A 26,617-nucleotide genomic window follows, 5' to 3' on the forward strand; every position below is an offset into this window, starting at 1 on the left:
GCACAGATGGCCGGGTGATGGGCCGCCGGGCCGGCTCCGGCGCAGCGCCGAGCGCCGACTTGATGGCCTTCAGCGGCTGCGATGCGATAGACGACATCGCCGTCGCCGACACCTCGTCTCGTTAGCGGTGGCCGGTGGCCTCGTTTGGAAAGAGTTGGTGCCGCCGCTGCTGACGGACCTGACCCGGCGGTGACATGGTCGGGAGAGAATCGATGGAATTGGGCCTAGTTTAGATTGCGAAAAAATTTCAAACCGATGAATAGTAGCACTTTCGTCTTATTTGACAAATATTGTCCAATCGTGGACCAACTAAGCTTAAAAGATTCATCTCGTGATTTCGAACTAAACTGTACAATTAGTTATTTTTTTTTACCTACATTTAATACTCCATACAAGCGGCTAAAAATTGATGTAATGAAGAGAGAATGAAAAAACTTAGAATTTGGATGGCATCTAAACAAGACCTTGATGAGAGTAGCGGACCACACAGGCGCGCGCGTGGCCCACATACCCAGCCACTCATATTTCTTCATCTCCAGCTCACTTCGGCCACCTAACACTTCTCAACTGGTCAAAGATCTTTCAGTCCGTTGACTTTTAGCGCCCCTCCTAAGCTCTTGCTCTCCCCATGGCGGAGATGATCGCCGTATCCCTCTCGGCAAAGGCGGCCGCGTCCTGTCCGAGCCGGCAGCCGTGGAGCTGTCCTCCCTCTTCGCCATTCGCTCCGGGGTCGCTGCCGCCGTGCGCGAGCTCGAGCTCCTCCGTGCCTTCCTCCGCTTCGCCGATTCTCGCCGCGGCACCAACGATCTCTCCGTCGCCTGGATCAATCAGGTTCGCAACGCTGCCTTTGAGCTCGAGGACGTTGTGGACGAGTACTCCTACCTATCCGGCCGAGGCTTCATCCGCAGCTGCGCCAATTTAGGCGCCTGGTTCGCGCTCTCTAGGCGACTGCGGAAGGCGCGGGACAGACTCCGCGAACTGTCGGGCGCCAAGGAGCAATACGGCATCTTGCCAGCGATTTCCTCCGTGGGCGCGGAGAGATCGTATTCAGTTGGCGGCAGCGCGAGCTTCACAGCCGGAAGGTAGCAGATACGGCGCACTTTCTCGGAGAAGAGGATATAGTTGGCTTTGCGGCGCAGAGGAGCTTACTGATGGAATGGCTGACCGAGGACATGGAGCCCCGGCGGACGCTGGTCGCCGTCGGGGGGATGGGTGGTGTTGGCAAGACCACTCTAGTGACCAACGTCTTCAGGGAAGTCGCCGCTAGCTTCCACTTCGATTGCGCCGCATGGGTGTCCGTCTCTAAGAACTTCACGAGGGAAGACCTCTTGAAGAGAGTCTTGAAAGAACTTCAGCGGGACGTTCGCGCCGGCGTGCCAAAGGACGTTGAAGAGACGAGTTACCGATCGCTGGTCGAGGCTTTGCAAGGCATTCTGTCCAAGAAAAGGTACTTGGTGTTGCTGGATGACGTCTGGGACGCGGATGCGTGGTATGAGATCCGCAGTGCATTTGTTGACGATGGAACCCGGAGCCGGATAATCATCACTACACGCAGTCAAGACGTGGCTAATCTGGCAAAATCCACCAGGACCATCCTGCTGAAGCCGCTTCCTGAGAAGGAAGCGTGGTGTTTATTTTGTAATACAACATTCAGGGAGGATGCTGATCGAGAGTGCCCGCAGCATTTGGAGCACTGGGCTTTGAAGATACTGAACAAATGTAGTGGTCTACCATTGGCGATTGTGTCAGTTGGCAATGTCCTTGCTTTGAAGGAGAAAAGTGAGTTTGCTTGGAAGAGCGTCCATGACAGTCTTGTGTGGGATGAAAGCACTGATCATGGAATTGGGCGAGTGTCAAGCATACTGAATCTGAGTATTGATGATCTACCATACCATCTGAAGAGATGTTTTCTTTATTGTAGTATATACCCAGAGGATTTCTTTGTCAAAAGGAAGATTCTCATAAGGAAGTGGATTGCTGAAGGCTTTGTTGAGGAAAAAAACCATGCCACAATGGAGGATGTCGCTGATGATTACCTGAACCAGCTAGTGCAACGAAGCCTGCTGCAGGTCGTGATGAAAAATGAGTTTGGACGCGCCAAGCGGTTCCAAATACATGATTTGATCAGAGAGTTGATTCTGAGTAGGTCGGCAAAGGAGGGACACTTCGTATTCTCAAAGTGCACACCAACATTTGAGTCAAATAGTAATTTCCGTCATCTCATAATTGATCGATGCGGAAGTAGTGACCTTCCAGCTCCACAAATGGCATCACTTCGGTCCCTCCATGGATTCAAAACAGATTTGGATGCTTCTCTGCTGTCTAGCTTCAGATTACTAACTGTTCTAGACTTATGGTACGTTCCAATAAATAAACTGCCTAGTTCAGTGACCAATCTCCTCAATCTGTGCTATCTTGGCATCCGTTCCACTTTAATCAAAGAGCTACCACATGAATTGGGACGACTACGTAAGTTGCAAACTTTAGATGCCAAGTGGTCCATGGTCCAGAGGTTGCCAAGCAGCATAACAAAACTCAAAGGTCTGCGCCACCTGATATTGTTTAGACGCTACGCTGCAGATTTTAGGTTTCTATATCCTGGTAAAGCAGTTGTTCTTCCAGATGGGATGAGAAATCTGACCTGTCTGCAGACTCTGAAATACATCGAAGCTAATGAGGAGACGGTCAGATCCTTAGGAAGCTTGAAACAGATGAGGAGCTTGGAACTATGTGGTGTGCACGAGGGCAATCTTATCCATTTGCCATCATCCATCTCTAAAATGAGTTACCTTCAATGCCTGGGAATTGTAAGTCGGGATGCTGATGTACAACTGGACCTCGAGTCTTTTTCACCACCACCGTTGAAGCTACAAAAATTCACCCTAACAGGAAGGTTAATAGGGAATAAGCTACCTTCATGGTTTGGTCACCTTAGTAGTCTGATGCAGTTGCAGTTGCATTCTTCTAAACTCAAGGAAGATTCAATTGGATTGCTGGCATCGCTCCCTAGGTTGTTTGATCTTAGCCTCGTGGATGCATATGAAGAGAAGAGCTTGATCTTTGCAGCGGGTGTTTTTCCTGTACTACGAAAACTAAGGTTAGATGACTTAGCTAACCTTTCTCACCTAGAGTTTCAAAAGGGGAGCCTTGTAAATCTAGATAAATTGATGCTTAGCCAATGTTTTGAGCTAACTAAAATACCCCAAGGCATTGAGAACCTTGTGCATCTCAAGAACCTGGAGCTTTCTGAAATGCCAATTGAGCTTACAGAACAGATATTTAAGGGGCATGAATCAGAGGGAAAACATCAAGATGCTTTGCACATGACAATTGTCAAGGTCCTCCATATGCATAATGGGTTGTTGGAGAAAAAAGTTCACATCAACTTGTGCGCTTTATAAAAATAGAACATTCAAAGATCAATGCTATACCATTTGAAATCTCCTGGATCTGAATTCAGCGATAATCGTGGGTGAAGCATGTGGATCAATTCAAATTCTTGCAGATATATGACATGGCAAGTTGGCAACTGCTATAGTCAATCATTTCATAATGGCAACCAAGAACCAACCAATATGGCAGACATATTACAACGATATGCCTAGAACAGATCTCTTCAGCTGTTAACTAGCGAGTTCTGTTCCTGATAAACGCATTGAAAGGAGTCCTATGATCATGCATATTTGTCTGTTTCTATATATTTGTGTCCTGCTCTGATCATGCATATGATCGAGTGCACACTGTATAGTCTTTTTGTAAACACTAGTTGATTTATATCTATTTTTGAAGCAATGGCGTTATCGCCAATGGGTCATTGACTCATGCTGTCCCTTTTCCTAGAATAAAGCCCTATCAAATTTTGGCGCAGATATTTATGCGTCAGTAATCGTTGGGGTGGAGTGATCAATGCTACAGAGAGGCGGGGATATTGATGAAGATGTTAGCCATAGAATCAAAGCAGGGTGGATGAAGTGGCGGCAAGCATCTGTTGTTCTATGTGACAAAAGGGTATCACAGAAGCTAAAAGGCAAGTTTTATAGGACGGCGATTAGACCTGCTATGTTGTATGGTGCAGAATGTTGGCCTACGAAGAGACGACATATTCAACAGATAAGTGTCGCGGAAATGCGTATGTTGCGTTGGATTTGCGGTCATACAAGAAGGGATCGAGTTCGGAACGATGATATACGTGATAGATTAGGGGTAGCACCAATTGAAGAGAAGCTTGTCCAACACCGGTTGAGATGGTTTGGACATGTCCAACGGAGACCTCCTGAGGCACCGGTGCGTAGTGGAATCCTAGCCCAGGATAGTAACGTGAAGAGAGACAGAGGAAGACCGAAGTTGACTTGGGTAGAGGCAATAAAAGGAGACTTGAAAGGATGGAATATACCCAAAGACTTAGCCTTAGATAGGAGTGCTTGGAAGACAGCTATTCACGTGTCTGAACCTTGATTGCTTCTGCTGGGTTTCAACTCTAGCCTACACCAACTTGTTTTGGACTTAAAGGCTTTGTTGTTGTTGTTGTTGTTGTTGTAATCGTTGGGGTGGAGTGGTGGACACAGCAGCATATCTGATAATGAAATACTTTCTCTTTGCATGCCGAACATAACAGGTGCAGAGTGCAGGACCAAGATCCCTTTTCCCCCCTAATGAAATGAACCTTTTTGCCTGCTGCTAGTGTGATCATTGTCAAAATGACACAATCAAAAGGTCTGAATTAACTAAGCAAAATTTGAAGGAAAATTCCGATGGATTGCCATTGACAGCCGTTTCGCTGAGACCCTGTGGCCTGTGGGTTACTAGTTACAGAGGGAATGTGAAATCATGCTACGTTCCTCGTCCTAGGACTAGGTCACTAGGAGCGTCGTTCCCGTTCTGGAACGCAGGAACAATCGTCCCGACCCTGTCAAAACATTTCTTCATTAACGTACAATGTTCCTCAATTACGTTCTCCAACCCCATCGACCTGAGAACTCAGTGACCCTGACCACAGTTATGACGCTGACGCATGCTTCTAGGAACACAAAGCTGCAGTTGCATTGCATACAGTTTGATGGAGACAAAATTAGTTGATGTAAATTGTTGATATATTACACGCCTACAGTACGCATGAAGGAAAATTTTCTTTACCGAACTCAATACAGACGTTTGTAGTATGTGAGACTTAGCAAAGGCCGCATTGAAACTCAACAGTAGTCAACAGGAGAGCATAAGCATCTGCATCACCGCTTTGAAACCTAAAGGGTCTGCTTACTGCTTAGAACTGCTCTAACTCTAAACTCCATGGCACCATGGACTTGAGCGGGTCACAAACACCATCACCTCTACTATTGTTTTTTGAAGCGACCAAACACCTTTGGATCCTTTCATTCATTTGGAGGAATTGAAATCTACTTAATAAATTAGACTATTTGGCTTAAAATTTAACATTCCATTACTTTTCAAAGTTCACATATAAGCCTATCTCAAATTCATAAGGTGAAAGATGGAAATTGAATCTATAGATCACCATTTTATGTTTCTACTTTGCAACTTATAATACACTCTTCAACTGACTCCCCTACGGTAGAAATACAAAACATAAGTATCTCTCTCGTATAGTCAACAATAATATACAAATATAATCCATATACAACCATATTAGCTTAATTAATGTGTCTAAATTATGATTATTAAAATGAATTCAATTCTAAGGATCCAAACGGGGCCTAAGAGATATATATGTTATGTAAATCTGTTGACATAATCCTTACTCTACTAAGCATACATATAATTTGTCTTTTTCTTTGTCAAGACTTACAAAGTTTGACTTTCCAAATCCTAATACGACCCATATTTTGAAATAGAAAGAGTAAATCCCTAGAACTTAGTAAAAATATGTATTAGATCCTGAAAAACCCTAGAACATTTCTCATCTTCCAAATGGGACTTTAGATTATGATCCAGTCCAAACACAAATAGCACACAAAAAATCAACCAGCCACGGAACTGCCATTATAAACATAAATACTTCTATGGTACTTATATGTTACAACATGTGCTGGCTAGGGCCGCTAGGTAAGGATTGGCACACAGGTGGTTTCAGACTTTCAGTATTATCCCTATCACGATCCACAGCCTGGTGCCACTTTCGGACAGGCCAGTTCGGCAGTGCCACAACTCACATCTCTAGGGCGTACAGTATCACTAGAACACAAGATACTTAGGATGAAGTCACAACTCACAAGTCATAACAGGCAAAGAATTAGAAACCATGCCATTTCTGTCGAGAGCTATGTGTGTATGTAACAAACTCAGTGGCAAAGAATCAATACAATCAGCAGCTTTCATCTACACTCCCTCAGTCCTGCGCCACCTGGAGAAGCACTCAGTGGACATCAACTGCAGCAGCCGAAGTTATCCTTGCTATGTGCAACCCAAAGGCTTGAATAATTCAGAGAAGATCTTTGGCTAGCTTTGGTGGCACGTCTATAGAATGGACGTCAGCAATTGATGGCAGAAGGTGTTGGTCCAACTCTTCCAGATCACTATCTCCAATAATCGATGAAGATACCGAATCCATATCATCATCTAAGAAAGTGAGAAAATAGGGCAGCAAAAATGTGAACAAAATAGAAGATAACTAGCAAATGAACAAGATGACACAGCATATATAAACTATCTACTACTGTTTGCAAATCTCAGTTAGAATCTGGAGTGGCTTATAGAAGGTTGCATGATATTGAGCTGAAGAAAATCAATAATCTGTAGTGTTGATAACTCAACCCTATCTAACTTGCTAGCTAGACATTATCATTACCTCTTTTTTACTAGGTATATTATGAGTCATGCATGACATAACCATCAAGCAAATCAGATTAATGTTCCATGAAGACAAAAGTATTCTAGGTCAAATGGAGAGAGAAAAAGTTTGATCTCCTGGTGGTTATTTTGAATATGACCAAAAGGCTACCAGATTACTTACTAGTAAAATACTCAGGATGGTCAATCACTCATTACACCAAGGAATACCAGTCAAATGGAGGTTCCATATATTGATCAGTTGATGTATATAGGACAGTTAAAAATGTAAAGTTTAACAACAAGGTCTAGGCATTTAGGTAGCAGTTCATTAAAAAAACTCAGGTCAACTGCACAAATCCGTATAAGAACTTTCGGGCACAAACTCACCAGAAAATGCAGGATGAGCAGGGACGTGTCTTACTGTGGAAACTTGGATGCCTTCTGGTAGAAGATAGTTGAAAAATGAACCTAAATATATGGGGAAAAACAATCAGATACCTAAAAAGTCTGAAGCACATCAGGACGAAGACATATTAAGCTGGTGATACCAACCCACTCTTGCTAGCCGATTCACCCACCCAGGAATTGATTTCCTGGTCAAGTTCTTACAGACATCATCTGTAAAATGGTTGCAATTCTTTGAAATCAAATGATACGTGTTCCCATTGTACTTTCCTGCAAGATTTTCAATGAAAGAGCGGAACTCTGCTCTAGACAAGTCAGTTGTGCCCATCCACACAGATCTTCTGTAGATGAAACCAGGACAGCTTTTCGGTTCCACCTCAAATACCCCACTTGTTGGAAACTCGTGTGCTCCAAATCCGTACTCCATTCCATGAACTGTTTATTTGAGTAAACCATACACCAGTGTTTGAGTTTAAGCTCATAAAAATCAGTTAGCTAGCACAATGCAAGCTACCAAATGTAAGTCAAGAGGTAATGACAACTGCTGATGGTACAACTTTTCTTTTACACCGGGAACTAATGGTACAACCTTACAAAGGTAATGACAACTGCTAATGGTACAACTTTTTTTTTTTGACCGGGAACAAATGGTACAACCTTACAAATAGGGTAAAGTACAGCACAACAAACAAGTGTACCACAGAAAAGTGAAGGACAGATTCTTCAGTTTTAGAACAGCTAATATAAGCCACACACGTCTACCAACCCCCGCGAATTATTATTCCAGCCATTGCCAATGCATAACATGATACGCCTATTTAGAGACAATATTCACCCTTACTACTCAAAACTTTTTAAGTGTCCATCCCTAAGCCACAGTTCACCTGGCCTATTTGAGCACGTTACAGCCCTTGAAGCTTCAAACTTCAACTGTTCGGCTGGTATTCGGCTGAAGCTGTTTTGTTACGAGGAAAAAATACTACCTGATAAGCCGGCTGATAAGTTCAAGCGAACAGGTGACCCCTGATTTAGCAGTTTTCCTCCGTGCCCAGAACATACTAATCGAATTCCTTTTCTTGCTTATGAACAGCAGCAGAAGCTCGTAACATCCTGGGAATTCAAAACAAACCTATCGCAATATTCCGCCCCCTTCTCTTCATCTATGAACTATCGCTTTCCCCTCTTCAATCACTAGACTACGATTTTGGGTAACTCCTAGTCACAGCAGCCCCTTCAAACAGGTATTGTACGAACACGAGAATATGTACAACTTCAACAGGTATTGTACGAACACGAGAATATGTACAACTTCAACTGTACACAATCAACGAAACCAAATTCCGGCAATCCGAGGCAAGAGGGAGTGGAAACATAAGCACCTTCGATTCCGGAGTGGAAGATACCGAGGCCGAACCAGTAGAGGTAGTTGTTCATGGGCGTCAGGTCGTACACGTTGAGCACCACGGGCGCCCCTCCGCCGGAGCCGTTCTGCGATTCCATGCCCGCCGCGCCGCCGGTGAAGACGTGTGGCGCTACAGATCTCGCGACTTGCGTGGCATTAGCTTCCCGATTAGTGCCCTGGTCGAGCTGAATCGAAGGGAAGCGAGGCGAGGGATCGTTTTGCTCCGCCGCTCCGATTCGATGCGAGGAAGGGAAAGAGCTCAACTAACCGGGGAACGAGAGCAACTAGCATGATATTTTCCGTCAGGCGCTGGCGCTGGCGTTGCGACCTGTTCAAGCCACTGTCGTGTGGGGCCAGACAAGCGTGGGGCCGCTAGTCCAGTGAAAAGTAAAGGTTGCGCTATTGGTGAGGGGACTTGGAGGATTATAGCGATGGGTTTAAAAGCTTGATTTTTAGTGGGGCGCCACAATCGCGTACCGGGATGGCCTTGGACTGGTGTACTGACGTGCGGGCCTGCGACGGAAAACGAAATGACGACGACTTTTTTGACTTTCCACGTCAGCGTCAGTTTGGGAGTTTTGGGCTACCACAATTAATGTGGGCCGCCGGGTCGGTATTAGGGCACCCGCAATGGAAGCAGGGAAGGGCTAAGAAACACTAAATCTGGCTTATCCTCGTCTTAGTTTATTTTTATCTCGAAATCCGAAACGGCTCCCTGCTACAGTGTCGCTGTAGTGAGCTCTTGTTTAGTTCCAGGAATTTGGATTTTGGGACTACTGTAGCACGTTCGTTTTTATTTGGTAAATAGTGTTCAAACATGGACTAATTAGGCTCAAAATGTTCGTCTCGCAATTTTCCACCAAACTGTGCAATTAGTTTTTCTTTTCGTCTACATTTAATGCTCCATACACGGGCCGCAAATATTCGATGTGACAAATACTATAGCAACTTTTTGGAAATTGAGATGGAACTAAACAAGGACTGATTTTGAGGAGAAGCCGGAGCCCCCGGAAGCCGTGCCAAACACGGCCGAGTCTTGCACAGTGTTTCTGGTCACGTGCCTGTGAGAACATCTCTCCGTCTCACGGGAAGAGTTGCAGGAGACGATTTTTTTCTTTGCAGGCCCCACTTTATACAGGATAGACATTGTGCGCTGGGTCGATCACTACTTCAGCCTATTCCTTACCCACCCTACTACCGAGTCAAGCAGTATACATTGCACTTGCTCTTAGAAATGGAATCAAGGCAATAGTCTATATAAACAGTCAACACCAGTTATAGCAAATCCCACAATGCACCATCTATATAAAAAAAGTAAACCTCACAATTTTTACCCAAAAATAAACTTGACTCTACAATGGCTCTAGGTTGCGGGGAGCGGAGAGAGAGAGATCAATAGTTTATTGTTCGGCTATGGTGTTATCGGTGACTTTTGCTATTGGCTCGGCAACTCGGTATGGATTGCTCACACTATACTTTAGATAGATAGATTATAAGAAATACTTTAATGCTTATGAAGTTTTTTGACACATTAGAGTTGCTCAGGCAACGTGGGAACTAAAAACAAAAGAGAATTAATTGTGTAGTATAAAAAATACAATTAAAAGGAACTCAATCCTATATAAATACAATCAAAAGATATAGTTGTTATTTAAAGCTGCTAAAGCTCTGGGTTCAACCCGGTTTATGTGGTTTGGTTTCTGTTTTGGGCTAACCTAGTTTGGGGGGAAATAGGCTGAAAATTGTAGGGGCCTGGATTGGTTTGGGTTAGCGTATAATATGGACTGGTTTGGTTTGGTCTGATATGTATTTCTTTGGTTTTGATATAGGCTCGAACCAGAGGAGCTAATGTGACCTTGTGTTGCCTTTGCTTGTTGCCAAGGAGAAGCAGAGCAGTAGTTCACGCGTGTAGCAGCTCTGCAGCTAGATAATTCCGCTAGCTAGTTTGCTCATGTCGACTAGGTAGGAAACTACAGCTAATAGATTTGAAATGGTTTCAAGTCATGGTTTGCACCAGTGAGCCAGATTGGTTTGGTGTTAAATGTTACTCCAGTTTGGTTTAGTTTGGTTTTTTTTGCGGGGGGGGGGGGGGGGGGGGGAGATGCAGTGTGGAGGCGGGGTGCATTGAAAAAAAATCTGGACCGTTAGGGAAGAACCGCCCCCACGGCTTTCAAGTAGAAAGAGGGATCAACGACCCGGCCCAGAAACCCCCCCGAACCCTGGCTCATGCTCGCGGGCAGAACTGAGTGCCAACAGATCAATCACAGGCCGGCGCAGGTACACCGTTGCCTGGACGCAACTGCACCAGCGAGCACAGCGAGGAGGATTTTTTGGGTGGGTACCGGAAACTTTGCCCCCACTGGGGCTCGAACTCCGGTCGGCCGGCTCCGCCTGGCCGGTTGAGACGAGTCTCGCTCCCGGCGGGGTGGATTGAGGAGCTTGGGTTAAATGGTTTTGATCCAGTTTCAGTGCAGTTTGCAGCCCATTAGTAGGTTTAGTTATCTTACATTAAAGACTTACTTTTACCTATTTGCTAATACGAACATGACATGAATATCTACCCTTAGGCTCTTATCCTCGCCATCGAGGCCTCTTTCTCGTGACATAGCTAGACATGCCGCGTTGGCCCAATGCTGCGGCACCGCTCCTTCCTCCATAGCCATGCGGCGCTCCTCCCATGTGGCGGTGTCACTCTTTCCTCCCTAGCTATGTGTGTCACCCCCTCATCCCCAATTGCATGCCACCCCATCCCCTCCTTGACCACGGCTTCCTGGGGCACTATTGCTTGCTCGTTCTCCACGAGTATCGCCGCACCATGTCCCCACATTCACCTACCATCAATGCAATGATGTCCGCCTGGATGGGTTGTGCGCCGTCGATTATAACAGCCCCCCCCCCAAGATCTTCTCATCGCCATCCGCCACAGCTTGATAGGCATTCGTTGTACGACGCATGCACTACTCTCATAGTTGCCTCCGTGGCCTCCCCAAGCGCACATCTAGGTTCAAGTGAGAGGAGGTTGTGGAGCCCAAATGGACGGGTGAGGAGGGACACTAGCCCTTGCATGGAGTGGTCGCTGTGGGTGGTGGTTAAGAGGATCTGGGATGCCAAAGATGGCAGCACCACTGAAAAGATTGAGATGCCGTGTAGAGGGAGGTTGGATAGACATTCTTGGAAAATATAACATTGTAGCTGATTAAAGGACTAACACTTTTAGACCAAAATATCTCTTGTCTTGACCAGAATTTCTTGGACTGGGTAACGTGAAATCATAGGTCGACAAAGATTACGCATATTTAATTGGTTCTACTTTGTTACTAAGGATTGCTAGACATATCGTGAGTTGATTCCTCCAAAAAAAACACAAGAATAAATAGATCAGAGCCAATCATCTAGAAGTCAATTTGAACAATAAGAACACAAAAAACAAGTAGAGATGACATACGATTTGTTTACCAAAATCAAGATTCACCTTTGTGAATTCTTTGTTGAGGAGCTCCCAAAGGTGTTGTGTTCCTCTCAACCTATCAACCATTTACCCTCACCAAAGAGACCCCAAAGATCGATCTTGCCCTTCACTTTAATTTCTTCCCTTACGGAGGCGAAATTGAAACCTTCACAAACTTCCCGTGTCTCACCACAAACTTGAGAGCTCACTGGCTAATGCCTAGCCATCTAGGAGGTTTCATCCCAAGAGTAAACCAACATTTCACTAATAGCTTAACGAAATCCACAAATACTTAAGGATGGAATGCTTTCTCTTACTATCAATCACCCAATCTTTCAACCCATCTATCCATATTTCACAAGAATAAATCAATTCTCAGTAAGAGGAAGTGGGAAGAGTTTCTTTGGCCTCTACAAATGCGTTTTTCGATGGTGGAAGAGCACCAGCAAGAGAAGAGCATGAGGGTGTATAAATATCCAACCTTCCAAAACTAGTTGTTATTGTGCTAGATAGACAATTCTCGAAAATTTCGGTTAGGATGAAATTTTAGGAACCTGTAAAGTCTGTAAAAATTATGTACAATCTAGACATGATTTAATGACACGCATTAGAAATTCGTTCCAGAATCGGAATGTCGGGTTATAAAAATCAAATCCAACCCCATCACCTCCATCGATGCCATGACATCTAGCTTTGGCGCCCCTACATCGCTTGCTGTGGTCTATTGTTGAGTGCTCTGTGGTAACGTTCCGGTATTTTTGTCCAAGTTAATAGTATCATTGATAAACTGTAACTGAAATTAGCATTAAGTTTACGTTTTCAGCTGCACTCCCTCTGTCCTTAAATATAAGGGATGTAGTGTATACCAAAATACATGGTATTATAGGTTCTCAACCTCCTCTCTCTCTCTCCTTTGCCTTTTCTTTAGGAAATATTGAGATCACTTTTAGACTTGCCGTCATCCAAAAGAGACAGCCAACCAGTAACTAAAGAAAATAATTACTGAACTACTCCCTCCATTAGTCCATCCTAATTACTTAGGGGCAAGGTAGCATTTGCCAAGCTTCTTATTTTGTCTAGAAATCGCTTGGGCGGATGTTGTCTTTCGTGAGTGTTCTTTTGTTGTATTAGTCGTGAATCGTGATGCCACATAATCGGTTTTACCAAAACAAACAAAAATGGTTAGCATTGTGAGGTTCGGCTCTAGTGCCTAGCGGCGAGGATGGCCAGGAGGACAGATGGTGGGGGCGAGTACTGCGTTTGGTTCGATGCAGAAATCGTTTCGGAAGTCGCAACCGATCAAACGGCTCCATCATTTATCAGAACACACACGACAGAGCTACCGATATACAGCTCTCTAGTTATGTACAAGGCTCGGCAACAGTACTCTTGCCTCGCGCAATCTGTTACTAGTATTTCACTCTTAGCAATCGCAACTGCTGCATCACGAAACTTTGCGCAGCAAAAGCTAGACTAGATGCTGGGTGGCTATCCCTCCCATCATATAAATCAATCAGGCAGCGCTGCAGTTGACGTCCTCAGGCTCGGCGACATTGTAGTAGAGCGTCGACGTTCTGTCGTCGAACTTGGAGACGACGTGGTGCGGCGTCAGGCCACAGTAGCACTTGCGGAGGCGCTGGATGCATATGTCCATGATCTTCTGGAACATGTGGTCTTCCTGGATGAAGGGCTGCTTCACGAACTCCTCCAGTGCCATCCACTGAAATAAACGTCTCGGTGGGTTAGTAAGCTTGACTTGTTTGCAGTCTAGGCTCAGCTTGTTTCAGCTTATTCTCTCTCACAGAACACTATTGAATCAGCCGAACACCCTGATTATTACTGTCTCAAACTTCATGCTCTGAATACGTGAAATTTTTTTAGATGATCTGAATATGTGAAATGGAAATGTATTTTTTTATTTATTTTGCAGGCTTATTTCAATCAAAAAGCATAAAATCCCCTTTCAAGAAAGATGACGGCGCACCTTTGCTGCCTGAATCTCTGTCTCGTCAATCTTGATCTCACTCGATACAGGCCTCAGCATGCAGATGAAGAAAAGGTCCGACTTCTGAAACGCCACGTTGTGGGCATGCCTGGCAACATACCATACGTAGGACAAATTCAGCCCACAGTTCGAGGATACTAAGATACAATTATAGGGATAATCACCGAAACAAAGAAGGTAACTTAACTACCTGAAAGCAACAACATCAACGAATTCGGTGTCGACCTGCATAGTGTATCGCAATCACAGCACTTGTGAGAATCGATCCCTACGAGGACGAAGATGGATGGGAAAGTACTGGGTTCTCTAGGCTTCTGGAGAGTTCCATTTTCTTACCCCGGTTTCCTCTTTCACCTCTCTGCTGGCTCCCGTGTAGATTTCCTCTGACTGCGACAGAACAAAATTTCAGTAACAACTACATGGGTAGTTTATCATCGTGATGACGGATGACCTTGGACATAGGAGTATATTCTTACGGCAAGAATGAAGCCTGTGGGGAGTTTCCAGACGCCATCCAGCGACGAACCGCGATACTTCTCTTGCACCACTAGGACCTGATGAAATGAAATTGTCCAAGAGAATGCCATCAGAGTTCAGAAACACAAAAGGTAGCTTTTTTTCAGCTGTCTGTCTGTTCCCATCGAAGCATGGGTATACGTGGGACCCACTCACCTCCATTTGGTCATTGATCACAAAACCCCCAACCCCAACCTGATGAGAAGCATTCGCCGGGAGCATATTTGGTTCATCATCAGGGATCCAGTACGTCATCATCAGGTACGCTTCCTCCGCGTGGTGGTACTTGAAACCTTCCTGCAGACAGAGTTTCAGAAAGAAAAACTCTGAATTTTATATTGTTTAATTTAAAGAGAAAAAAAGTGGATTCTATTGGTTCGGAGTCTCCGTTGCACATGTAGGAACTAGGAAAGCATTGTAGAACTAACTGGGACTGAGATTCTGAAGACCAAATTCCTACCTTCACTGCTAAAGGGACGAACTCGGCTCGATCCACCGGCAATTTCAACCACACCCCTTTCTTCCCCTGCAGCAGCATCAACACCGTAGCAAATCAGCAAAATGACAGTGCTGCCTTCCTTCAGCAATGAGCACTGAAACCTCCCGAAGGTTTCTCGATCGATTGGATGGACGAGAGGGAGAGAGATCAGAAGTGGGGGCCAGGCCAGCCGTACGTACCACGGACTTCCAGTAAGAGAGCGACGCCGCGAGCGAGCGCGCGAAGGCGGCCTTGTCGTCGGGCAGCCTATCGGCGTCGACGACGACCCCGCCGTACTCGTCGTCGGTGGTCTCCAGCACGAAGTTGTTCTCCAGCGCCGTCCACCAGTGCTGCTGCTGGTGGTGGCCCCCGGCGCCGCCGCTCGTCTCATCCGACCAGTTGGCGATGCCCAGCAGGTCGGCCGCCGCCGGGTCGCTCCGGAAGAGCTTCTTGCGCGCCGCCGACCGCACCCCGCTCAGCATCCGGCTGATGGAGTGGGAGTACGACGCGCTCACCCTGCAGTCTGGAGGGAGATCGAGCCAACAACGATTGGTGAAGCTGAAGCCAGAGACCAATCCGGAAACAAACTGCGCGACCGATGGCGGCGGTGTCTAAATGATGCGCGTACCTCGGGAGGAGCAGGAGCAGCTGAGGAAGCTCGCCGTGCTCCCGGCGCGGCGGCGCCCGGCCGCCGCCGGGCAAAGACCGGCAGCCGCGGCGGTGTCAAGCAAGCTGCTCTCCATCCTCCGCTGGACTCGAGACTGGACACTCAGCGACGAGAGCTGAGAACTGAGATGCTAGCTTAGCTACAGCGATCCCGATACAACCGTTGCGCTTGCGCCTGGTGCCTGCCTGCTGGGCTGGGGACTGAGCTGATCGCTGAACCACCTGCTCGGATACCGTCGTACGAATGGCTGAGCTCCACACGACGCTTGCCGGGCGCTTATAAAAAATCGCCGCGAGGGTCCACGTCAGTCTCACGAGGCCGGAGGGCCCCGGTGGCCGGACACGGGACACGCCGGATGCGTGGGGATTGTCGCGTTCCGGAGCGCGCAAAGAAGAAGATCGCCGCGCGTACCGTTCGTTTCGACTGGTATGATTGAAAGTAACGTCTAACTGATATTATTTGTTAGCTGATAAATCATGACTTATAAGTTAAATATGATCCAGTGAACATACGTCTCGGCATACGACACCGATCAACTCGAGTTCCCGCGTATTAACAACGGCCAGTAGTATCCCGCGCTTGCATCAGCTAATCGATCCATTAGCAGTAATACGAAAGCAATGACTAAAACGGAGACTTAATACTACTAACTTGATAGCGTGCATCAGCTAACGAGGACGAGGGGCTGGGCTGCCTCTTATCCAGATATTTAGTAAGGGCCCTGCATAATCCAAACGCATGTGGTTACTAGCTAGGAATGCTGTCTGGTCAGTGGGGCCGGTGGTGGGCGACAGGGACCGGCGATCGATGGCCCAAACGAGAGTATCAGTCGAGTGATTTACTGATAAGCTAGCTCAGCTGTTAGGTATTATCAGAGGCCTTTTGGGTCACTGCCCCGGGCCTCCGGCGCCGCTTTGCGTGTGGATGTCTGGCCAGCGACCGCATTACGGTTCGGTTTATTATTATTGAGAGCAATTAGGTCGGGATGGTACGGCTGTTGTGCTTTCCCTGCCGGGTGATTGTGCTCCGAGTCAGAGTGAGATACTAGACGATCAGCGGGCTGATTGGGCATGCACCTGATCTGAAATCTGAACTGAACTGTGTTAAGACTGTAGGATCATAGATCTAGACTTTGACTGTTCTATTCGGTATAACATGTAAAACGGTAGATCCTAGGACATGTAGAACGGTCTACAGAGAGACAGGGAGAGAAAGGGAAGGGTACCGAACCTGAGACCGCAGGGGTGGAGGATCCAGTAGCCTCCATCAGGTTCGTCGATGTAGACTGCGCACGGGCAGCGACGGTCGGTGAAGAGAGGCGACGCAGTGGAGTCGGTGATGCAGTGCAGTGACGATGGGATGACGGTGATGACGGTGGCGGCTTCCCGTCGCTGGCTGCGCGCCCTCTTCGAGATCGGAATTAGGGTTTGTCGGTGGGGTTTTGCGGCTCACGGCGAACCTCGTGCTTTGAGCCGCCGGCCCCCACCTCTTTATATAGCGCAGTGCGACGGAGGCCCACCAACCATGTAGGGTTGGGCGCCCCCGATCAGGGCGCGAGACCAAGGCCCAATAGGCCGTTGGGCTTATTGGTCAGGAGATCAATCTAACATTCTCCCCCTTGATCTCACTATTACTTTTATCTTTAAACTTTAAACTTTAATCCTTTAAACCTTACTCATTTCTTCACAGATGATGCATAGAGCATGTCTCATCGTCACGGTCAATCGCCGATAGATTTAACAGCTACAATGCACGTCTCTGATCTGAAATAGTTACTTTAACTTTTGGGCCCTTTATAGTCCAGGAATCATAGGCTTTCCCTTAAACCCATGCCGGCTACATGTTCTCTGAACACGTTGGGTGGTAAGCCTTTTGTAAGCGGATCCGCGAGCATCTTTTCGGTACTTATATGCTCAAGACTTATCGTTTGATCCCGGACTTTATCCTTCACAACATAATACTTTATGTCAATGTGTTTGGCAGCACCACTTGACCTATTGTTGTGAGCATACTGTACTGCTGGATTATTATCGCAGTATAATTTCAGTGGTCTATTGATGTCGTCAACCACCTTCAAACCGGGTATGAACTTCTTTAGCCAGTTCACCTGCCCCGTTGCCTCATAACATGCTACAAACTCGGCATACATTGTGGACGATGTAGTGACGGTTTGCTTTGAGCTTTTCCATGAAATAGCTCCCCCTGCGAGAGTAAACACATATCCAGACGTGGATTTTCTATTATCTCCCGCATAATCAGAATCTGAATATCCCACTATATGGAGTGAATCAGATCTTCTATACGTCATCATAAGGCCTTTCGTTCCTTGCAAATAACGCAAGACTTTCTTTACCAATTTCCAGTGTTCTATTCCAGGATTGCTCTGGAATCTGCCAAGTAACCCGGTGACAAATGCCAAGTCAGGGCGCGTACATACTTGAGCATATTGCAAGCTTCCGACAGCTGAAGCATATGGAACCACTTTCATTTGATCGATCTCATATTGGTTCCTGGGGCATTGAAAATCCCCATATCTGTCGCCCTTGACTATAGGAGCAGGTGAGGGACTACATTTGTGCATACTGAATTTCTTTAAGACTTTTTCTATGTATGCCTTTTGTGACAGTCCTAATACCCCTTTACTTCTATCTCGGTGAATCTCGATCCCTAGAACGAACGAAGCTTCACCAAGATCTTTCATATCAAATTTTGAGGATAAAAACTTCTTTGTTTCCAGTAGTAGACTGACATCACTACTAGCAAGTAAGATATCATCCACATACAGGACAAGGAAGATAAACTTCCCATTCTTAAACTTTGCGTAGACACAATTGTCCTCAACATTATCTTTAAACCCAAAATTCTTTATTGTCTGATCAAACTTCAAGTACCACTGTCTTGAAGCTTGTTTTAATCCATAAATAGATTTCTTTAGGCGGCATCCCAAACGTTCTTTTCCTTCCATGACAAAACCTTTCGGTTGTGCCATGTAAACATTTTCCTCTAAGTCTCCGTTGAGAAATGCCGTCTTTACATCCATCTGATGTAATTCCAAATCGTAATGTGCCACTAATGCCATTATGATTCTGAAGGAATCCTTACATGAGACTGGAGAAAAGGTCTCATTGTAATCAATCCCTTCTCTTTGTGTAAAGCCTTTTGCCACAAGTCGGGCTTTATATCTCTCTATATTCCCTTGAGAGTCAAGTTTTGTTTTGTAGACCCATTTACAGCCTACTGTTTTGGCTCCTTTAGGAATTATCTCCAAATCCCAAACTTTATTTGCATTCATTGATCTCATCTCATCTTCCATGGCCTCAAGCCACTTTGATGAATGATCACTTTTCATGGCTTCTTCAAATGAGGTGGGATCATCCTCCATTTGAAATTCTTCAGTGTTGTACACTTCATAATCAGCAGGAATAGCTGATTTTCTAACTCTTTGAGACCTTCTAGGGGCCTCCTCAATTGGCACATTTTCTGTTTGAGGCTGTTGTTGCTCCCCCTCATGTGTGGCAATAGGTTCTATAGGATCCTGAGGCACAGGTTCCTCATCATCATTTATTGTTGCCACAGGCGGGATAACAACAGGTGCTGGCACCACAGTGTCTTGTACTGTTGGTGCAGCAACAGCAGGTAGTGAGAAAAATGGCTCATGAATGATCGGAGTGGGTGCATACACCCGCTTCTCTTCAAGGTCAATTTCTCGAGCTACCATGCTCCCCCTAATCATTTCATCCTCTAGGAAGACAGCGTGTCTCGTTTCCACAAACTTTGTATGTCTGTTAGGACAGTAGAAACGAAAACCTTTTGACTTTTCTGGGTAGCCAATGAAATGGCAACTCACTGTTTTGGGATCTAGCTTCCCAATGTTTGGGTTAAAAACTTTAGCCTCAGCAGGGCTCCCCCACACACGCAAGTGGTTAAGTGAGGGTACTCTTCCTGTCCACAACTCATACGGTGTTTTGGGCACCGACTTACTTGGTACTCTATTGAGAATATGAATGGCGGTTTTTAACGCCTCCATCCACAGACTCGTGGGTAAAGTGGAGTAACTTATCATACTGCGTACCATATCCATCAGGGTACGGTTACGCCTTTCAGCTACTCCATTCTGCTGAGGTTCGCCCGGTGTTGAATACTGGGCAACTATACCATTCTCCTGTAAGAACCTTGCAAAAGGTCCAGGAACTTGTCCATATGGGGTATGCCGACCGTAGTACTCTCCTCCACGGTCAGACCTGACTATCTTAATCTTTAAATCATGCTGATTTTCAACTTCTACTTTAAATATTTTAAATTTATCCAACGCTTCTGTTCTTTCTTTAATTGGATAAATGTAGCCAAACCGAGAGTAATCGTCTGTGAATGTTATGAATGAATCATAACCATCCACACTTTTCACAGGAAAAGGACCACATATGTCTGTGTGAATAATCTGTAAGATTCCTGTGCTTCGTTTGGCATCTTTCTTAATTTTCTTTACATACTTTCCTTTTATGCAATCTCTACATTGTTCTAACTCTGAGAGCTCTAATGGAGGAAGAATATCATTCTTAACTAGTCTTTCTATTCTCCCCCTCGAAATATGGCCTAAACGACAGTGCCATAATTTCGACAACGCATCTTGAGCTCTCTTTCGTTTTCTGTTTCCATTGTTCGATGAGGATACATTTTCATTCACATCACATACGGAATTAACATTTTCACGAAGTGATAACAAATAAAGCTCGTCCTTGTCGGAAGGCAAGACCAATACATTTATTATTAAACAATATCTGACATTTGCCATTTCCAAAATGGCAATCATAACCATCATGGTCCAACTTTGAAACACTAATCAAATTTCTTTGCAAAGAAGGTACATAAAGAACATCTCTAAGAATAATTATGAAGCCATCAGCAAGCTCTAACGGAAGATCACCAACGGCCTCAACATCTGCTTGTTCTCCATTTGCGACTTTAATGAAACTTTCGCTTCTTTGCAAAGTTCTCATCGAACGGAATCCCTGTAATGAATTAGCAATATGAATAGTTGCACCTGAATCAATCCACCAAGTAGATTTTGAAAACTTTACATACAAGGATTCATTTACGAACGTAATAATGTTCTCACCTTTATTCTTCATAATCATCTTTAAGAAATCAGGACAATTCTTTTTATAATGTCCTGTCTTCTTGCAGTGGAGACACTGGTCTTTAGCCACTGGGAATTGCTTGGTTCTGAGACTGTTGCATGGGACCTTTTCCAGATGATTTGGAGGAAGAACTGTTATTATAGTTCCTTTTCTTATCTTTTAGGTAGTTGACAGAACCACCTTGTGAAACTTTTATTCTTTCCTCCTCCTGCACACACATGGCTATGAGCTTTTCCATATCCCATTTTTCAGGCTGTATGTTGTAATTAACAACAAATGTGTCAAATTCTTTGGGCAAAGAAGCAAAAATCAAATGAATAAGAAACTCATCCTTGAGTGCCAAATCCATTGGTTTGAGCTTAGATGCCAGATTGCTCATTCTCAGTATGTGCTCTCTAATGCCACTGCCGCCACCAGAGTACATTTCTGTGACCAGCTGCTTGATCAGCTGGGTTGCATATGTCTTTGAAGAGCCAGTGAACTGACTCTTTATTCTGTCTAGGTACTCTGTGACCGTGTCACAGTCTGGAATTGAGCCCACAATAGCAGGCTCAATCGTGTTCTTTATCACTGCCAGACACTTCTTGTTGGCAGTGACCCATTTCCTATGCTCAAGGTCATAGGACATCTTTACGGGAGCAAAATCCCGCTCTCTGTTCTGCCAGGCAGCATCAGTCTCATCTGTCTCCCTCACCGGTGCCACAGGTTCTTTAGGGCACGGTGTGGTGACCACCCAGTCTACCTCAGCGAGGATAAAGGCCAGGTCTATCTTTTTCTTCCACTCAATATAGTTATCACCTTTTAGAGTGGGGATTTCTTTGATACAACTCATCAAGTTGTATCCTCCTGAAAACATAATTCAAATAGGGTGAGAACAGAAATAACAACAATAATTGCATGCCTTAGTTTAACGTTGGTCAAAATTAAAACATACAATTATTTTCTACACTAATTCTACATCACCGTTGGGCAGAAATAGAATTAATGTATAACAAAAAACATTATAATATTGCCATTAATCAACGTTGGTCAGAATAACAACAATATTATAATCAATTTAAAACATATCCTATTTTCAAAATTAAATTCTCCCGTTGGTTCGAATTTAATAATGAAAATTACATCTTTAAATACGCAGCGGAAACTTTAACATTTAATAATCTTTTTCCTATTTTCCAGAAGCAAATTTACTATTTACTGAACAAAAAATATCGTTGGATAAATTTTGTACAGAAAATTATCATAAAAAATCAATTCAAATTGATCAAACTGTTTTCTGGAAAATAAGAAAACAAAAACTGTGACAATATCTGTTCATTTGACCATTTCGGCCCAGCCAGCACACGCGCGGCCCACGGCCTGCTCACGCGCGCGCGCGCGCCAGCGAAAACCGGCCCAGCAGCCGCGGCCCATCCGCGCGCTCAGCGCAGCCCCGCGCCCAGCCGTGCGCACTCTCTTCCCCGCGCCCAGGCCGCAACCTGGGCCTGGGCCGGGATTTCGGCCTTGCGCCCTATCCCGCATGGGCTGCGCGCTGGCCCAGTCGCTCGCGGCCGTCCGTCGCGATCGTGCGGTGGAGCGCACAGCTCGGGGCATCAAAAGCCTGGCCGGCCGCGCCCCCCCCCCAAAAAACCCTAGACCATTTCTTTTCTCCTCTCCTCTCCCACGGCGACGGTAGCGAGGACGAAGGGAGCGCGCGGCCACCTCGTCACCGGAGAAGAAGGGAAGACGACACCGGTGCCAAGCCCCTCGCCGGTGCGCGCGCTCGCCCATGGCAGAGCGCGCCGCCGTCGAGCGGCTTTGGACCGCTGTCCTGAGCCACGGCCGAGCCGGGCCTCTGTCCGCTCGCCAACCATGGCGGCGGTGATCACCGCCCGCACGGTGGTGGCTTTCCGCGCGACGGCGATGTCGGGGGGGCCGGGTAGGTTCCCCTCTTCATCTTTCTCCTTCCCCAAAACCCGATCTAGGTTTAGGGTTTCATTTCTAGGGTTAGGGTTCTTTCTGATCCGATCCGAGATCGGGATCCTCTTCTGTTTCTTTGATTCGGATTTTGAACGATTTCCCGATTAGCGTTAGGATTGGGGATGAAACTGTTTTCTTCTTTTTTCCCCAAATCGACTTCGGGTTCTTCTTTAACCTCGAGTTCAACCGAACCCACTGCTTTTCTCAGATCCTATAGGACCGAGTTTTTTAGGGTTCAACCGAACCCTTTGTCGGCCGAAGCCCCTTCTACTTTCTAGATCCGCACTGGATCTTTTCATCTTTTCCTCTTCTAATCGATTTATCCGTTCTAGATCAAAACCCTAGCCATATCAATACCTAAACCGTGGCTCTGATACCATTGTTAAGACTGTAGGATCATAGATCTAGACTTTGACTGTTCTATTCGGTATAACATGTAAAACGGTAGATCCTAGGACATGTAGAACGGTCTACAGAGAGACAGGGAGAGAAAGGGAAGGGTACCGAACCTGAGACCGCAGGGGTGGAGGATCCAGTAGCCTCCATCAGGTTCGTCGATGTAGACTGCGCACGGGCAGCGACGGTCGGTGAAGAGAGGCGACGCAGTGGAGTCGGTGATGCAGTGCAGTGACGATGGGATGACGGTGATGACGGTGGTGGCTTCCCGTCGCTGGCTGCGCGCCCTCTTCGAGATCGGAATTAGGGTTTGTCGGTGGGGTTTTGCGGCTCACGGCGAACCTCGTGCTTTGAGCCGCCGGCCCCCACCTCTTTATATAGCGCAGTGCGACGGGGGCCCACCAACCATGTAGGATTGGGCGCCCCCGATCAGAGCGCGAGACCAAGGCCCAATAGACCGTTGGGCTTATTGGTCAGGAGATCAATCTAACAAACTGTAGCCTCTTTCTCTCGTCGACCTACACCGTTGAGGTATCAGTGTATCACCGTCACGGTGAAAGGTCACAAAACGCCGGTAGGATACGTAAACTGCGTTGCTGACGTTTTTCACAAGATCTTTTTTTTCCCTGACAGATACAGAAACAGCGATGGTACGTGTCACTGCCTGACTGCACCGGTCCTCCGGAAGCAAAAGCGAAGCGATCAGGCCTTTTCTTGTGTTGCGGTTGCGGTGCCGCAGACGCGCAGGAGCGCGCACGTGACGGATGGAGGCGTGCCGGTGCCGCGGATAGGGCACACCGCACACAGGGGGGCAAAGTTCGTGTGTGATCGGGCGCTGTAGCTGTACCGTGCGGATTACGTGGAAACAGGTGGTGTGCCTCCTGCCGCGGGGCCTGCAGCGGGCCACACGAGAGGTACGGAGACGGACGGACACGGCTCTGGAAAGGCTAGGAAACACGTGGGAGCGGCCCGGGCTGCTCCGGGAACGGAGGAGCTGCCTCCGTTAAACGCGTCAGCACAGTGGCCGTCCAGCACGCCGGCGACGTGTTCGGCTCCCGCGCGTGAAGTGGTCCCATCAGAGGCTTCAGGTCGGTCAGCGGCTCAGCGCGGCGCGGCGTGCTCCGAGTGCACATGAACTTCTGAGGATAAAAATGAAGGGCTGCGAGCCACAGACGTTTGCCTCACCCAGATGACATGTTCTGCACATGCTTCACGAGCTTTCGCGACACGTTGGCGGCCCTCTGTCAGACAAAACGTATTGGTCACATGGACAAGACCCAAAGGATCGATCTCTGGGACAAGAATTGTACAGGAATCTTCTAAGGATAAGGCCCAAACATATCGTTATGTTCTGCAACACTACTTCAACAGTACCTACGGTGAGCGAACATTATTTTTTTCACACAGTATTTCAACATAAGCAGCAATATAAACTAAATTTCAACTAAACGAACAGCCCATAGAAAACAGAAAAGTTTCCTTCATTGTAAAGGAGGCCTCAACTATGTAGCCTAGCCCTTGATAACAGTTCCACCAAGGCACGTTGGTCTATTAGAGCAACTCCAATAGCCTTGATTTTAAGCCCATATTCTATTTAGAATATGTTTTGGCTCTTAGAATGGGTAGAATAGAATCATTACATACTATAGCTAGTGTTTGGTTGAAGAACCTAGTGGATAGGGACATCCCAGAATAGGAATATTCCTACCAGATTTCGGTTATTCTGAAATGACCAAACGTCTCCTCTCTTTTGTGTAACACTCTCGGTGTTACCCCATTAATCATCTATTAAAACATGTCATGAGCATCATACTTGTGTGTTAATGCATGTTGTGAAGTGTGTAGATCAATTTCTATAACTCAAAATGATCAATAAAAATGCTAAACGAAAGTTTGTTCGATGGTTCATGCATATCAAGTAGGGTTTAAAACCAATTTTTATTAAGCAAAAATACTATACAACATGTGTGTGATACTTAAATAAAGTTGGAAGTGCAAACTTTGTAGATGACAATGAAATACTTGCTGTTAAAAAAGAATATTGCTAAGTAATATTTTCAGTAGCTTAGAAATGCAATATAAAATTAAGATTAGCTCAAATGCTTAGAAAATTTCTAAGTCTGCAGACAACTAGACGCTGCTATGTTTAGCAATTTATTTAGAGAGATTGGGTTAAAGAGTAGTGTAGTGCTATGACTTGATTTAGTAGTTCCATATGCAATCTTGAGTATAGTGAAGCCGGTTTAGGTTTAGGAGCAACGGTTTGGTCATGATCAGCGCTTTAAAATTCGTGCACGTCACAGCTTTGTGTTGTCTGGCGCCGTGCGCGTGGTCACCATGCGTGGCCCACTCGTGTCGCCGCGCGGTTGTGCCGTGTGCACGCGTGGCCGCGCACCAGCTAGCCGTGGCTTGGTCGCTCTGGCCGCACCGCTAGGCCATCGGTCCACTCTACGCCCGACCGCCCCTACAACCGTGGCTGCCATTGGTGTTGCTGCTATCTCCGTGCCCGTGCCGCCACAGTCGCATCACCACGCTGCGCGCCAGCAGCTGCGCTGCGCCGCTGGCCCGCCTTGACATTGCGCGCACATGGTCGTGTCGTCGCCGCCTTGCCATTGATGGCACTGCGATGCGCGGGCCACGCCAATCGCGAGCGTGCGTGTCTGTCGGTTAGTGCCTGGCCACGGGCTACGTCGGTCGCGCCAACCACGTCCCGCCAAGGCACGCCCTGGTCGAGTCGCTGGCTGCCCCTCCCCCACTACTCCCTCGCTCTCTTTCTCTCTATTCTCGTCTCCCTGCCGCCGTCGAATCGCACTAGCGCCACAACTGCGAGGGGTCACCTCTCATCAATCCCTCTTGTCCTCGCCTCCGCCCTCACGTCCTCTCTCTAGCCGTCCCCACCCTGCTTTGATTGCGGCTCAGCCGAGCCTCAATTTTGGAGCTTCGCCCTGTCACCGCGCCGTTAAGACCTGTCACCGCCCGCGCCATGGCCAGCCTCCACCACTTCACCCGCGCAAATTCCTCTATACCACTAGCTCGCCTTATCTCCCTCTCCACCGTGAGCACGCCAGTGGGAGCGCTACTGTGGCAGAACCGCCTAATCTAATGCCTTTTAGGAGCGCTCGTCTTCTATTAGACACTAAGCACCAAAGGGAGGACACCAAATTACCCGGTTTCGTCGGGCACACCCCAGGAGAGAACCCGAAAATTCATATTTTTCCATCAGGATCACAAATGAGAGAATAAAGCTTACATTATTCTTAACCATTTCTTATATCACTTTGAATATAACATCAGAGTATAATATTTATTACTACAACAGCGGAATGTAATCATATTATCAGAGTTATGAACAATTTAATGTAACAGCGGAATATAAACATGTGATCAGAATTACCGCGAAAATAATTATCTATTCAT

At 46.4% G+C, this 26,617-nt stretch overlaps 2 protein-coding genes, 1 long non-coding RNA gene and 1 pseudogene across 3 annotated transcripts; 1 reads left to right on the top strand and 3 right to left on the bottom strand.

Annotated features, from left to right (window-relative positions):
* Positions 1 to 628: 628 nt before the first annotated feature.
* LOC136493404 (disease resistance protein RPM1-like) lies at positions 629 to 4,568 on the top strand (annotated as a pseudogene).
* Positions 4,569 to 5,975: 1,407 nt separating this feature from the next.
* On the bottom strand, positions 5,976 to 8,972 carry LOC136491210 (deSI-like protein At4g17486). The gene is made up of 4 exons (XM_066487449.1): positions 8,571 to 8,972; positions 7,339 to 7,626; positions 7,174 to 7,254; positions 5,976 to 6,573 (listed from the first exon to the last, which is right to left on the bottom strand). Exons 1-4 carry the CDS (start codon positions 8,689 to 8,691, stop codon positions 6,437 to 6,439), a joined length of 627 nt encoding a protein of 208 aa, XP_066343546.1. The 5' UTR covers positions 8,692 to 8,972; the 3' UTR covers positions 5,976 to 6,436.
* A 3,854-nt stretch (positions 8,973 to 12,826) lies between these two features.
* On the bottom strand, positions 12,827 to 15,975 carry LOC136491209 (nudix hydrolase 8-like). The gene is made up of 9 exons (XM_066487448.1): positions 15,669 to 15,975; positions 15,241 to 15,563; positions 15,023 to 15,088; positions 14,719 to 14,859; positions 14,523 to 14,600; positions 14,383 to 14,433; positions 14,237 to 14,271; positions 14,026 to 14,134; positions 12,827 to 13,761 (listed from the first exon to the last, which is right to left on the bottom strand). Exons 1-9 carry the CDS (start codon positions 15,781 to 15,783, stop codon positions 13,555 to 13,557), a joined length of 1,125 nt encoding a protein of 374 aa, XP_066343545.1. The 5' UTR covers positions 15,784 to 15,975; the 3' UTR covers positions 12,827 to 13,554.
* Positions 15,976 to 20,443: 4,468 nt separating this feature from the next.
* On the bottom strand, positions 20,444 to 20,924 carry LOC136492878 (uncharacterized). The gene is made up of 2 exons (XR_010768223.1): positions 20,824 to 20,924; positions 20,444 to 20,716 (listed from the first exon to the last, which is right to left on the bottom strand). It is a non-coding gene; the product is annotated as an uncharacterized lncRNA (long non-coding RNA).
* Positions 20,925 to 26,617: the final 5,693 nt, after the last annotated feature.

Source organism: Miscanthus floridulus, chromosome 11, assembly GCF_019320115.1.
Source record: "Miscanthus floridulus cultivar M001 chromosome 11, ASM1932011v1, whole genome shotgun sequence".
Taxonomy (NCBI): domain Eukaryota; kingdom Viridiplantae; phylum Streptophyta; class Magnoliopsida; order Poales; family Poaceae; genus Miscanthus; species Miscanthus floridulus.

Excerpts from the sequence above, each read along its gene's own strand:
- LOC136491210 (XM_066487449.1), bottom strand. The coding sequence starts at position 8,691 with ATGGAATCGCAGAACGGCTCCGGCGGAGGGGCGCCCGTGGTGCTCAAC. Across the intron at positions 7,255-7,338 it reads GAATCGGCTAGCAAGAGTGG|GTTCATTTTTCAACTATCTT; the intron begins GTTGGTATCACC and ends CCATATATTTAG. Across the intron at positions 6,574-7,173 it reads TGCTCATCCTGCATTTTCTG|ATGATGATATGGATTCGGTA; the intron begins GTGAGTTTGTGC and ends TCACTTTCTTAG.
- LOC136491209 (XM_066487448.1), bottom strand. The coding sequence starts at position 15,783 with ATGGAGAGCAGCTTGCTTGACACCGCCGCGGCTGCCGGTCTTTGCCCG. Across the intron at positions 15,564-15,668 it reads CTGCTCCTGCTCCTCCCGAG|ACTGCAGGGTGAGCGCGTCG; the intron begins GTACGCGCATCA and ends ATCTCCCTCCAG. Across the intron at positions 13,762-14,025 it reads CAGAGATTCAGGCAGCAAAG|TGGATGGCACTGGAGGAGTT; the intron begins GTGCGCCGTCAT and ends CGTTTATTTCAG.